Source organism: Plutella xylostella, chromosome 20 (genome assembly GCF_932276165.1).
Source record: "Plutella xylostella chromosome 20, ilPluXylo3.1, whole genome shotgun sequence".
Lineage (NCBI taxonomy): Eukaryota > Metazoa > Arthropoda > Insecta > Lepidoptera > Plutellidae > Plutella > Plutella xylostella.
In genome coordinates, this window is record NC_064000.1 from 5,365,098 (window position 1) to 5,381,050 (window position 15,953).

At 34.8% G+C, this 15,953-nt stretch overlaps 1 protein-coding gene across 3 annotated transcripts in view; it reads left to right on the forward strand.

Moving 5' to 3' along the window:
- The window catches only part of LOC105384643 (A disintegrin and metalloproteinase with thrombospondin motifs 1), a 110,525-nt gene that overhangs the window by 64,007 nt on the left and 30,565 nt on the right, over window positions 1–15,953 (forward strand). For all 3 annotated transcript variants that reach the window (XM_048628163.1, XM_048628162.1, XM_048628164.1), the window contains exon 3: window positions 12,420–12,959. In XM_048628163.1, coding sequence (XP_048484120.1) covers window positions 12,420–12,959 — 540 coding nt within the window. The remainder of the gene's footprint in view (window positions 1–12,419; window positions 12,960–15,953) is intronic.

Below are 15,953 nucleotides of genomic sequence, written 5' to 3' on the forward strand. Positions count from 1 at the left end.
CCAACAATCGCCGATACATAAATTAAGTGGATTGCAATTCAATTAGATTTATTGAATAATAGAAATGATCGACAACTTATACAATAAAATGATAACGTACATAATATACCTACCTATATATAGGTGTGACTGTGAGCTGATACAATACGTTTCCGTCAATATAATCAATAAAAACCAAATTTTCCGATTACATTATTGTGCTGTAACTAATATAACACTTACGTGCGGGTTTGGCTTTCGATGTTTTTGTAACCACCAAACAAACAATATAAACATTTACAATTACATATTTATGTACAGGTATAACACTGGCCCATCCCAAAAAGGTACAGTCAAGAAATTTCCTAGAAATATGTATAAGTGACACCTTTTCCGATATCGATTATGTCCAGCGATCTTAATCATTTCAATGGCAATTCAAATAAACACAGAACAATACATCAAATTTAAAAGTCCGGATAATGCACCACAAGTAACGAAACAATACAGCCCTTAAATTATTCCAAACACATGCCAGCAACAGCCTTAGGTACAGAATGAGTATCAATGTCGGCCCTCGCCATGCCATGTCCATCTAGCCAACTAATGGCACATGTTTAGTGTTTACATATATTATTACGTAGCGCCTGAGAATCATATTCGTTTGTATGTTAATTATGGAATTCGATGCAAAAACCTGTCGCTTGTTCACAGACAATGACCCAAAGAACAATACTTGGACAATGAAGGGAACCTTACAATAATGTCGGTCCATATTTCAAGGCTTCGAAGTTCTACATGTCTGCCGAAGTATTAGACAGACACTAGTCAAAATAAATGATGGATTGCTCAAATCAAGATGTCAAAATAAAGGATGGAATCTTAATAATAATCGTTAAATGAATTTTCCCACTGGCATATTGCAAAACCGAACCGGTGCCTTTCTAGAGCAAGGTCAGGCTAAGATGGCGGTCACACAAAATGGCGTTTAATGTCAGAGTCAGCTTTCGCGCCAAATCCATTCTCATCGCGCGCTTTTTTTTTTTCTTAAAACATTCTATTTTGTTGATGGCCAGATTGAGAGAAACAAAAGTGACAGTGAATCGGCTATTTATAGTTTTTTCTATTGCAATGAGGTTGTGTAACCAGCAAGGCCGCCGAGCAGCCTAGCGGACGTTGAAATTACGGCGTTCGTGTGAAAAAAGGTTGGTTAGCGGTAACGGTCGATTAGTGGCAGTCGGAAATAATGCGTTTTATGTGTCTACGCGTTTCGAAATTACTGATCATAAAATATGCACTCGGTCAATACATTAGGAATGAATGATAGCCCGTTTAAGAAACACTTTGATACATTTACCTACCTGTTTCGATATTTATTTATATATATTTTTTCCATAATTTATTATGAAAGTACCCGAAACCCAACATTGCCGAAAAGTAGGTGCAGCAATAAACATCTGCCTACCCGGCAAGGGAGTACTAGCTGAGAGTGTGTGTTATTTTAAAAATAATTTGAAGTTTATTGTTGTAGTTTAGTTACGAAAGAGCCGTTACATTTGAATGAGGTATTAATTAATATAAATGAAGGCACATTCAAAGCTTTATATTAATTGCTTGTTAATTTCACCTATGTATAACATGAATGGGATATCATTATCTTAGGCCTAGCTGAAGTAACATTGTACTATATTAATCAATAGTACCCTATTACAACCCACATATAATGTCATTGGAAATTGGTTTAAAAAATGATCTTTCAGCGACTTAACACTTGCAGGGGAAAGTGTAACGAAGAAGCGACCTTAGATAAGTAACCGGATGACCCATAGCTGCTATGTTTCTATGCTACCCTGGTACCTTAACGGACCGCTTCGGATTCAGCGATTTAACAGTTCTCGAAGAAGTGACCTTAGTTACCGGATGACCCAGAGCTTCTATGGTTCTATGCTACCAAGTGTAAACTCAAACTCAAACTCAAACTCAAATCTTTTATTCGTGTACACAGGTAAATTCAGATCTAATACAATTATCAGTAGGTACATTCCATGTACTGCTTATTCATTAAGCATACGAACATATTGAATTGCTCAATGGCTCATGCTAAATAACAAAAATGCATGCAAATACACAAATCAATTAATTACATATTTTATAAGTACATTGAAATTTAAATTAGTCAGGTAGGTATACAAATACATACAAGATAATATTAATTATGTTAGAAATGTTATTTATTATAGTGTTCTGTCGTCAAAAAAGTCGGTTATTGTGTAATAGCACTTAGCAATTAATAATTCACATAATCTTTTCTTAAATATTTTTATGTCTAGGTCTCTAATACAATTTGGTATTTTATTGTAGATAAGCGGTGACATGCAAAAAACACTTTTATTCATTAAGGCTGTCTTTGAGGTTTGAGTGCATAGCCTGTTCCTATGTAGCGAACGTATCCGACTGCAGTGATGTACTTCTGATGCCTTCAAGAAGAGCTTTGGATTTGATTTTACAAATACACCTACTTCGTAAATATAGAGACATGGCAAAGTTAAAATTTTGAATTTCTTAAAATACGGCTTACAGCTGTCTGTGGTTTTAAGGCCACACATAGATCTAATTATTCTTTTCTGAGCCTTGAATACTGATTCTTTCTGACTACAGTTACCCCAGAAAATGATCCCATAGCGAAGTGTGGATGCCACATATGCATGATAAGCTATCACAAGTGTATCCATGCTAACAATGCCCCTAAGTCTGTAAAGCATATATGAGTGCTTACTGAGCCTTGCGCAAAGATCTATTGTATGATCATTCCACGTAAGTTGGTTGTCAATATTAAGACCTAGAAATTTTGTTACACGTGTTTCAGTTACTGGTTGATTGTTATAATTAACTCTGACTTCAGGAGTGTTTTTCCTCTGATGGAACATCATCAATTTAGTTTTGCTGAGATTAGCTACCAAGCAGTTGTCATCAAGCCAGTTGATTATTTCTGTCAGGTTATTATTAATTGTTTCCTCATATTTGAGCTCATCGGTGCATTTTATTATGACAGTGCTATCATCGGCAAAAAGGATCATTGGATTTGAAACATGTCTCGGCAAATCGTTAATGTATGTCAAAAATAAAAGCGGGCCAAGTACACTGCCTTGTGGAACTCCATGAAGTATTGGTCTATTATCTGAAAGATATCTAATTTCCATATTAGTTTTAGGGCACATTTTTGTTATTTGTGTACATTGGTTCCTATTACTTAAGTAAGACTTGATAAGTTCAATAACATTACCTCTGATACCATATGATTTTAATTTACTTATTAATATATTATGATTAACATAGTCGAATGCTTTTGTAAGGTCCATATATATGGCACATACAGGAGTTTTCTCATCGACACATATCATAACTTTTTTTAAAAAGTCAAAAATTGCTAAATTTATTGTCATATTTTTACGGAATCCCTTTTGTTCGTCAATAAGGATATTATGCTTGTCAAAAAATGATGTCAAGGAATTATAAAGAAATTTTTCAAATATCTTGGAGACAATTGATATTAAAGCTATAGGTCTGTAAAACTGCAGTTCTTCTCTGTTTTCTTTTTTGAATATCGGGATTACAATCACTGATTTTAGTTTATCAGGATATACTCCACTACTAACACATATGTTGATTATGTAGGCTATGTGGGGGGCTACAGATTCAGCTACATATTTCAGTACATGAGTAGGTATCTCGTCATATCCAACACTGTTCGTGTTTTTGAGATTTTTGATTATCTTAATTATTTCATCAGGGCTTACAGGATTCACAAAAATAGATTCGGTACTGGATGCCGTGTGTTTATTAAGTGATGCTGTCTTTACTTGAGAATATTCAACTTGGTCTATAAAGTAATTATTAAAGGCATTAGCTATTGCATTAGGGTCAGTTAGTAAGTGGTTACCTATTTTGATCTGTTTAATTTCCTCTTTAGGGAGATTTGAGGTACTGTTTATTACTTTCCATGTCGCTTTTGACTTATTTAATGAGTTTTTTATAAAGTGGTTGTTTTGTGCTTTTTGTGTGAGTTTGATAATTCGTTTAAATCTCTGTGAATATGTTTTTAATTGTAATTTATTATTTTCTGTTGGTTGTGCTCTGTAGTTCCAGAGTAGTTCTCTTTGTCTTCTACTGCACTTCCGTATGCCCTTTGATATCCACCTTTGCTTCTTTTTTGTATGAATTCTAATGATCTTAAATGGAAAGCAGAGATTAAAAATTAATAGAAATGTCTCTAAGAATGAATTGTATACAGCTTCTGGTTCATTTAGACTATACATATCTGCAAATGTTAGGTTTTTTAAGTGTTTATGAAAAAGTTTAAGATTTTCCTCACAAAAATCTCGTTTTTTTACCAACCAGTATTTCATTTTAGTATATTTTTTTACAGGAATCGATAGCAATTGTGCTGTATGGTCCGATAACCCGTAATCAAGTACCTGTGCTGTACAACCTCTACTTATGTTATGTGCATAGTTGTCTAGACATGTTCCGCTAGATAGACGGGTAGGTTCATTGATCTCCAGTTTTAGATTGTATTCTAGCAGTGTGTCATGGAAAAATCTAGACTCACTGTTATTCTTTAATCTGTCAATGTTAAAATCTCCACAGAGGATAATTTTTTTATTAGATTTTTTACATAATCTACTCAATACGCTGTCTAATCTTTCATAAAAAATCGCTAGATACTTCTTCTTTTGTTTGGATTTAGGTATTCTATAGGCACACACTATAATCATGTTATGATCAGTAAGCTCTACTGCGCAAAACTCAACAACACTTGTCACAGATAATTTGGCTATATCTTTGATTTCTTTGCATTGGTGATCGTTTTTGACTAAAATACAGACGCCTCCTCTTTTCTCATCAGTACGTGAAAAGTTCGCCACTAACTGAAAATTTGGAATGTTTACCATCTTTTCTTGGCCTGATCGTAAGAATGATTCACTAGTACATAAGACATCTACCTCAATTTCCTCGGCCTTAAGATTTTCTATGTGAACTGCTAGTAGGTCAGACTTATTAATAATTCCAGCAATATTTTGATGCAATATATATATATTATTATGTACATATGTGGTTTTGGATTCTAGTTTATTTGATTTACTAACGAAAAAATTTTGATTGTGGTTCATTTTTACCGTTTACAGGTGAATAATTGTCAAAATTATTAGCAATGTCCATGATTTTATTTAATGAATATACAATGTCATCAAAAACTACGTTCATTCCTACGTTATTTACATATCCTTGTTGAGAAAACATGTCAAAACTATATTTTATATTTTCATTAGAGTCCATTAAGAAAACATGCTCATGTGTTGACACATCCAAATACAATAGATTATTGAATGTCTCTACTCTCCAATTGTACATAGTCTTATATCCATTGTATTTATAGGTCGGCATGCATATCAGAATGTTTGTGTTTTCAATATTCCTTGTAGCATTTCTAATCAAAAGGACCAGTTCAAAGTAGTCGCTTGTTTTTTTAAAGTCTTCTTCTCCTATCATTACAATGCAGACGTCTTTTCTAGTAAGGTTTTTTGTATTTTCCGCAAGATCTTTAAATAGTTCTCGGATTCCTGCATTTGTATTCAAGTTGTGGCAAATTTTGTAGTTTGGTCCTAATTTTTCTTCACCAATTTGCAATATATTGTTAATCTTGTTGGCGGATATAATCAAAACCTTATTTTTATTGTTTTGCTTCACAGGCTTCGGTGGTTGTCGGGTTGTCGATTTTGCGTTTTTATGTGTTTTCAGACTTTGCTCCGTTCCAGGGTTAGTCTCAGCTGTTACAGGACTCGAGATACTAGTTTGTGTCTGGGCATCGAGTTTTTTAAGATGCGAAGTTCTTGGTGTTTCCATGCCGCATGACATAGGTGATGTTATATTGTCACAATTTTTTTTTCCCCTTCTTCCTAGATACATTTGAATTATTTGACTTCTTCAGTGAGCCATCAGTGTTATTATTTTTTCTTTTGTTAGGGGTTGTTATGTCATTTTTCAGACTGTTGGTGACCTTTTTCATTATGTCGTTGTCTTTTTTGAGTTTTTCAATATTACCTTTCAGTTCTGTATTTTCTAAATTTAATGTGGATATTTCTTCGTGAGCCGTTCTCAGCTCTATGGTAAGAGATTCTATTTGATCCATAAGGGTCTTTATTTGGTCATCTTCATCATCGGATATTAAAGGCATGCTGTTCGTGGTGCCATTTAGTGATAATTTTGAATCCTCAGCATTTTCGATAGTGTCGTTACTTACTGTTCGAGTGCGCCGTCGTCTTCTAAGAGTGATAGTGTCCAAAAACGTTTCCATTTTTTAGTTTGGTATATCACTCTAGAACAATAATATAGTTCATAAAAATTAAAAAATGATAATATGTTATGTTGGGAATTGAACCCGCGCTCCCACGTAGTAATTATAAAATGAAAAAAGAAATGTGCGATGTTGGGGATTGAACCAGCACTCTGTCAATCATTGAGACGACGTCTTGACCAGTACACCAGTAATGCCGATGCCAGAGTAGTTGAAAATAGGTGATATAATCTCGGACATATGATCTCGGACTAAAAAGACGTTAGTGGACTTTGAACTTGTTTACTTTAGCGAATCGCACTATTGTTAATTTCACTTTGTAATAATGCAGTTTTATCAGTATTTCACTTCACAATTTCACTTGTTTTAGGATGTTACAGTTGCGAGTCACTGAGTTTTGTCAAGTAGCACTATTGTTTACATTCAGTTTAAGTGATAGTCATTGTTATTGTCACAGCTTTAAATTTCACTTTATACAGCAATTTATTGGAAATTTTATTATTATAGGTCAAAAAAATCACTTATTTTACAAGATCACTTTGTTTTTTTTACGATTTGTCCACTGTTAATATTTTTTTATTGTAACTAATACGGAGCTTATGTTATCGTGGCTCAGTAGCGCCATCTACTACTGTAAATGTTAAGGAATGGTGAATGTTATGCTAGAAGCAAGTGTGAATGTTATGCTACCAAGTGTCAATGTTATATTGTCAATGTTAAGGTACCAGACCTTAACCGACCTTTCATTCAGCGACTTAACAGTTGCAAGGGAAATTGTCTCGAAGAAGTGACCTTAGATACTGGATGACCCAGAGCTGCTATGCTTCCATGCTACCCTGGTACTTCGTCCGACCTTTCAGCGACTTAACACTTCCCCTCTGTGTTCCCCACGGCCAATATACAGACAATGGGAGGAAACTCCCACTATTTACAAACAGTACTGTTTAATTTACATCTGTATTGATGAAAGTATGTACTTGTTATATAATAAGTGAACCACTAATCGAGGTTAGCGTGCTGTGACTGAAATATGCTAATTATGTTTTGTTTAGGTACGGTCAGGTGCAGAAAAACCTGACCCCCCTCTCATAGTGACAATGATTCTGAGGGGGGTCAGGATTCTCTGCCTCTTACTGTACATGCGGGCTCGTGTATTTGGAAAAGTCTAAACAGTTGTAGTCCATTGCGGTCTTTAAATATAGAAGATGAACCTTTCTTATTCAACTTATGTGTTGTGTTCTTATAGTTCAAGTGGTAATAATTATAACTTCAATACATAATAATAAGCTCGGAGAGCATTAATTTAAGTAACAAATTAATAAAACATTTTTTAACTATGCTTCATCAATGTCCTGCAAACATACTTAGTTTAATTTAAAAGTCGATAGTCCAATCAAACTGTAAGTGATACTGTACACGAACTAATTATACAATCGTATCGATATTCGATACAATGTCGACATCCTACTCACATTATTGACAAAGGACACCCGCCACTTCCGGTCAAGAAGAATGTCATTACACCTATCTACTGTCACTTGTTTTGTGACTGTCATTTGTACAATAGTGTATAGAGGCCAAGGTTCGGATTAGACGGGATTAAAAAAGGTGTAATTAATAATATCACGTGAGTCATGAATTTTGTTGGTCTTTAACTAATGGTTGTCGTTTTTGAACGATGGTTGAGATAACTACGGATGTCCTACAAAAACTATAAGAAAAGATTTTTTACAATCTGAACATTTCGTCTTCATTGTAAATGAAGGTATCTACCTAAAATTTACATTTAAAAAAATAAATAAAAAATACGCACTCACGCCTTGTATTAATGTACTCCCTTGCGGGGTAGACAGAGGTGCAATGCTGCACCCACTTTTCGCCAGAGTGTTATGTTAGTCCCAATGTAATAGGGGGCGGGCCTATTGCCATTTTACGGGCACATCCAAGACCCGAGAACAAATATCTGTATTTAAACAAATATCTGCCCCAGCCGGGAATCGAACCCGGGACCATCGGTTCAGTAGTCAGGGTCACTAACCACTACGCCATTCGGTCGTCTGTTTATTAAAAATTTACATTTATTTATCTAAATCATCAAGAAGCAGTAATAACAAGATTTGCATGTATATTTTATATTGAGCTTGAACTAAATAATAAATATCATTTCTGCAATGTAACTGTAGCATTGCTTCCAAGGCCACAAGACGACCTACCGTAACAATTAAAGTTATGGCGCTAAATTTAGATCAGCTTAGCATTCATATGTAAACCTACAGTCGAACTATAAAGTCCTGACATCAAAGAGTGCTATTTTGCTAAGACTTTTTATGATTATCAGTTATTTACTTACTTTTACATACATTTTAAAAATAAAATACCGATTGACTATAGATTTTGAACGGATTTGTCCTTTAATAAATAAAACAGATCGATTAAATACGATCTTAAACAATTAGTCAAATTCAAATTCAAATTCAAATGGTTTAATCGACGTAAAATTTTACAATACCACCATTTCACAAAGGCCCCGTCATTGAGAAGGAAAGAAATGGCGAAAGAAACTCCTCGAGCATCTTTTCAACTTTTTCCTTATAATCTATTACAATTTTTACTTATATCTAGTACCTACAATTTTACTTAAGTACCTATATCCATTTCATTTTTTCAATAGCCTTAGCTGAGGTGGACAAGACCACGCGTTTTTGTCGTTTAAATAATCATTTATACTATAGTAAGCTTTACTACATAATGTAGCTTTAACATAATTCTTAAATTTTTGCTCAGTAAGGTTTATTGCTTCATTTGATAATTTATTATAAAAACGTATACAGTTCCCCATGAATGATGTGTTTGTTTTCGAAAGTCTGAGTGTGGGGAAAAGCAACTTATTTTTGTTTCTGGTCTCAATACCGTGAGTGGCTCCTACTTTACTAAATGAATTTAAGTTTTTACGAACATACATAATATTTTCATAGATATATTGGCATGGAACAGTTAGTATACCTATTTCCTTAAACGTATCTCTTAATGATAGTTAGGATCCACTTCCGTTTTAACGACTTTATAGTTGGACTGTACGTAGATACGTGAGAAATGGTCATTATAATGTTTAAAATTAAATGAACGAATTGCCCCAATGTCTTTAAATGGCATAAATTGCAAAGACCCAGTACTCACTACTACATTTTAATAACGGAAGTCATAAAATATCTGCTAATAACGTTATTTAAATTCGCCTAGTTTCATGTTGAATGTATCGTTCCTAGAACAATGAGTAGAATTTGATTAGTGCTTGTACCTAAGGTTAGTGAATATTGTGGTAAAATACCTATCCCGATTTGTAAACAAATGATACACCAGGAAGAGTAGCGTGGGACGCCATCCAACCCGCTGGACCGACAACGACGCGATGTTAACTCATATACCTAGCACGAACTAAAATTATTCTTTGTACCTCATAGTTTTAACGGCGCCTTAGTCAAAATATATTATGCTGTATGACTCTTACTCAGTCATAAACACCATACTAACCTTAATCAATACCTAATGAGTTTTCCGAAAAAAACTATTAAATAACGCGGTCATCATGGGATCTGAGTACTTAATACACTTCAACATTTTTCATTGTTCCAATATAAAGCACATTTTAATACAAATCTCACGGTAAAGCAAGGACTTTAACTTTAGCGCTTATATTAAAACGTTGTAATTAAAAAATAAAATCTCAAAAAGTGATTACCAATAACCGTATTCAAGGCTTTCGACTTCCTTTCGAGAAATATGTGTAACAAAGGTTGACTTTAAGTCAATTTAGCTGGATAATGTGGGGTTACTCTATACTTAAGAAAAACGAACTAACGAGAGCTGTCTTACAATCGGCGTTTAATATAACGTGATAGTTTAATATAACGTGATAGTTTAATATAACGTGATAGTTTAATATAACGAGATAGTTTAATATAACGTGATAGTTTAATATAACGAGATAGAGTCGTGGCTCGCGCAGCAGCGCTTCAAAACTTAGTTTTTTGTCATATAGAGTGACCCCCTAAGAGTATGGAATAAAAAAATAAGTTTACCAGGGGACCTTGGGCTGAAGCAGCAAAGGAAATGAAAGTTGTTCAGCCAGGAATACTTCAGGGCATAGACAAGTCTTTTGTTTTGGTTGGTTTTTTGGAAGCAAATATAACTGACTCAGTATAACCAATGTTTTTATCTGGGATATACAGGCTGTTGCAAAATGCCTCCGTACTGTACTAAGCCGAAAGGGGGTGACTCGGGGTGTCTTTCTGAATAATTTTTGAAAGTACCCGAAAAAAATATTTGCTTAGAAACTTTGTTGGTCACGTGACTTTTTTGCTATGATGAACCAAAAAAATTATCGAGAATTTCCTAAACGCATTGAAAATAAGTTGTTTATAATGACCCCATGAGTCACCCCCCTTTCGGCTTTAGTATACCACTTTGCAACACCCTGTATAGAGTATGGATTAAGTTTTATTTAAGACTATATTTTATGACCAGTTTTTCTCTTGTTTTATGATTGTGATGATTTCCTACTGATAAGTTGGTATAATTTAAGTGATTTATTAACTATAGGACCGTATAAACAAATACATTTGAATACGGTATAAATGTATGTGTGACAAAAAGGGCAAAGCTATTCTGACCCCTTAGCATGAATTTTCATCGTAAACGTGAAGTAGAATTCATCGGGTAATTTTGTATGAAAATATGAACAGCGCCCCTGGCGGTCGGTAGCAGAACTAAAATTTCCCTACAAAATTCATCGAGTAATTTCACGTCACGTTCACGATGAAAATTCATGCTAAGGGGTCTGTAGCCATGGCACTGTGCGTGACTATACTGTGTTAATAATAAAGTTTTATTTTACAAAAAGGAATTAAAAATCGATTTGATCATAAATCAAAGTTAAACTGACAAAGGTTACAGTTGTTTCACAATAATATGCGTTTTAAATATTGATAGGTTGTAATATATATTGTGATATTATAGTTATAAATGGTTGTATATTAAAATAAAGAATCGTTTTTTTACGAATTCTTTAAGAAAGAAGAATGGCGAAACCTGACCCGCTTTGCATAAGTTAGCAGCCACTAACCAAACCTATTTTAAGTTATTGATAAAAATGACTGTAATCAGGGAAAAATATTTAAAAAAATTTAAACCATGGGGTTCTTGAGATATTAGGGTTCAAAAGTAAATTAATTAAAGATTTTTTTTTCGTTAAATAAGATTTTGATGAATGGTACAAGCACAAATAAGTTTTATAATCTAAATCATGGGATTCCCAATACATAGCGCATCACAGAATGTATTACATGATTTTATTTATGCAAATAATATCATAATTATTTTTGCACATTTCAAACTCAGAAACCTATTTTTATAAAGAGACCAATTTCAAAAATTATTTCATTCTATTCAAGTTCCCCTTATCCCGAAGTAACATAAAATACTTTTTATCCAGGAATTCCCACGGGAACACTTTTAAAATCAATTTTTAACTCGAGGGTAACATCTAGTACAGTAGAAAGACTTGATCTTTCAGCACCTATATCTTCGTTCTCCCATGCCTCATAATAATAAAATTAATACCAGTATATGCTGTAGTCACGGACTACACATCAGTGTATGTTTCATCAATGGCCGCTCTGGGTCATGGCGCCATAGAGAAATCGCCATTCTCCTTTATTTAGATATTTACCGCTTTATTGATAGATAATGTATAGGACGCGTGGTCCCTTTCTGTCAGAGAACAATTTTATTTGTTCCTTGACAAAGAGGGACAAAACAGTTCAATAGCTAAGACGTCCTATAACTTTTTTTATGAATGGTTAATATTTATTGGAGTTTTATATAGAGTCGTTCATTGTGTGTATTCGTCAATGAAAATATACGGTCATATTTTCATTGAAAAATACCTTCATTCGTTACAATACCTACTCATTATAATTAGATGTTAATCTTTACATATTAAACGCATTCATTCCAAATCTCGTAACTTTATTCCCCAAAATTCTTCAATCCAAACGCAAACAACTAACCGCTCATTTCATTTCAGCTTCACGAGCACCTGACAGCCGACGAGCTCCGAAGCGTGTTCCACGTGGAGCATCGGGACCTGGTGCCAGCCTACCACCCCGTCACCCTGACGCACCGCCTGGCGCGCCGCCACATCGCCACCACCACCCTCAACCAACACACGAAAACAAACGCCAAAACACCGCACGAAAAAACGCGCTCCAAACCGTGGAAGACTGAAACCGACCCACCCTCCTTGCTAAATGACCAGATGTTTATGCGAGCGAGACAGGAGATCAAAGACGTGGATCTGATTGGTGAGCTTAACACGACTGTCAGTGTCAACTTCGATGTGTCAAAGTCTAGTGAGAGTGACAGTGAAGTGGTCAGTGATCGTGAACAAGTGGTTGACGGGCAGGAGGATGATGTGCACAAGATTGAGTTGGAGGCTTTCGGCAAGCCTCTGAAGCTGGTGCTGAGGAGGCAGGAGGGGTTGGTGAAGAAGGAAGGCCTGAAGATGTTCAGGGCTCACGAGAACGACACGCAGCCTGACGGTGTTCACTACGAGGAGTTGGTTTCGGTAAGTTGAACTTTTTGTTGCTCGTTTTAGGAATCAATTTATCTTGGACAAGGTGTTTCCGCGATCTTCGCTTCGCCTTAAAAAGTTTTCCTTGGGGAATTCCGCTATTAAAAGTAGCCTATGATAATCCACTCTGGATTAACTATAACTCCAGCTAACTTCATACCAAATTTCATGAAAATCGGTTCAGCCGTTTTAACTTGAAGATGTAACAAACATACACACAAACTCACAAACTTTCGCATGTTTACATATTAGTAGGATAACTTTTATACGCGAACTAAACTATACAGTAGCGGTGTAGATAATTACCTATAACTTTTTGCGTAGTCTATTGTTTTAGTTAATTATATTTGGAACGATGTGGTGGCCCAGCTAATAATTATGCAACAGTATGTGGTACAATGCAAACAATACGACTGGTTTAATATTTCAACTCAACATTTATACTGATACCGGTATTTAATAATGTAAACCAAGAAATCGGCACTTTAAATATAAAATAAGCCCAGTAGTAGTAGGTTTGTATTCGTATATTGATATGTAACGGTACACATTATGTAATATCACATAGTATACCTATATACATACAAAATATCTACCGGCTTTCAAGTTTTATAGGTTTCAATGGAAATATGTATAGAATTTAGCTCGTTCTACTTGAGATTAAATAACCGGCACATATTATGTACATTACATGTCGTATATTTCCTGCTTCGCCTAAGGTTATACTAATTATTCTCTTGATACCTAAGGACTTAAGGATAAAAAAATCATTATCAGATCCTGAAATCCCTATTAATTATTGACATCTTCAGAGGCCTCAAAGTTTAGTATACATCTCGATCCGATAGTATAAAACATAAAGGTACAAACAAAAAAATCACAAGTAGGTATACGTTTTTCCCTGGTATCTTCGACTCAGTTCAGTCGTTTTTGAGTTTTCAATTATATTATGCTCTAACTACTGATATCTAACATAGTCATATCTAATCTACAGTGAAAAGCGAAACCTATTTAGTTTAGAGGTACTTCGGAAATAGAACAATGTTGAATAAAATTAGTACAGGTAAGACAATAGTACCTAAAGTCGTAACTGAAAGGTATAACCCGGTACTGTAGAGTTTGCCATCACACTCCACTTCACTACATTATTGGCTTCCCATTGACACGTCTCATTGTGTCATTATCAATAGCATCAGCGGCAATCCCCAAGCAAACAGGCAATGCATATAAAAGGCAATTGTTCTCCTCAAAGCAAAAACTGCACCCGTTTTGACAAGTGAAAGCGGTTTCCCACGACAGGTCTTATCTAATAAGAGATGACGGCGAGAGGAGCATGAGTTTGTGAGCGAACTCCGGAAAGACACGAGCACAGATTAAGGAAATTAAACCCGCGATTGTATCACAGAATGTGCACTATGCCAGTTGTGCAATGTATTCTGTTACGTTTACCAACCTGTACAATTTGAAATTGGAATGCTCTGACTCATTGATGAAGCGATGTGGGAACTCCAAATTCAAAAATCATTTCCAACCAGTACAGAATGAGTTAGAATTAGGCCGCATGTTCTGCTCATGGCACCAAAAGGAGGTGGTATATCGAATTCCTTTCCCAACTGACCATAGACGATTAATTTCGCACAATGAGGTTGAATATTGTTTTAAGGCGGGCTTGAGTCCAATTATGTCGGTCTCATTGTTGTTAATCGAATGGTAAAATGTGGCCGGCCTTGTTAGGGACTAGCCATCAAGTGTTGTAGCAGTTTGTGGCTACTTACAATACACTGAAATGTCTAAAACTAAATTCATAAATGCCAGTATTTAAACTATGCTGTTGAATGCATAAATTCATATGTAGGGTTGCCTCTATTGTTAGCAGAGATAGTTACTTTTATACCCAATCCTCACTTCTTAGGAGTCAAATACCAAAATGGGGCGTAGCCAATGTTTCTGATCAACTCAGATATTTTGAGTTTATATCTTGTTATAGAGCTGTCGTTTTATATTGATGTATCTATGAATATCGATGTTTGACATACTACATGGCCTAAATGAGATTCAGCGATGATGAATGTTGATGAGTGTGGTACTATTAACATAAAACAACCGTATATTCCCTATACCTAACTCACAAAGAAATACAGACGGCCTTTCTAGGTCATATGGGTTCATTTTTATGTACATATTTTGAAGTATTCTGTATAAAATAGAATGCCCTATACATACTTTTATATGTTAGCTCAACTGTCATAATATTACTGGTCGATATCATGTTGACATAAGGTGCTACTATTAAAAATAATTAGGTAATACATACGTAGCCATTTAAATGTGGGGCGACAAGTGGCAACCCTGTGAATTTAACGAACATGGATATTATGGGTAATATTTACGAGGTATATAACCTTAAAACTGTACATAACAGATGTCTGGACACAGACAGTGTTAAATACTATGGCAGCCCTGTTTATTTGACAGCTTGTTAAGTAGGTACGATAGGTACAATATCTTATACAGGATTTTGCAAAAATGGTATACTAAACTGTAACGGGATGGCTCAAGCAGTCATCCTAAACAACTTTTGTTCTACAGAAAAAAACAGTTAGAACCTTTTTTTGATGACAATGGCCCCGTGATCAACCCCATAGGGCTAGTATACCCTTTTTGAAACACGCTGTAGAAAGACATTAGAAGTTAATAACCCAACCGTATTATCATTTAATAGTGCACATAAAATATAACACAAGTATTTGTTTGTTAGAGAATTTATCATCGTGAAGATGTAGGCATTTGTGATACTATATTAGCTTTATCAATTATAAAACTTGCCACAAAGCTTTAACAATGAAGTCGGTAAAATATGAAATAAATTATGATTAATTATTTAAATCTATTCAGTTTTCTTAGTTTCAATCTAGTCTGAACTGCGAACTTACGTGGTCATTTACATCTCATGACGTAGGTAACTAAAGTTTTTGTTTTAATACTCAT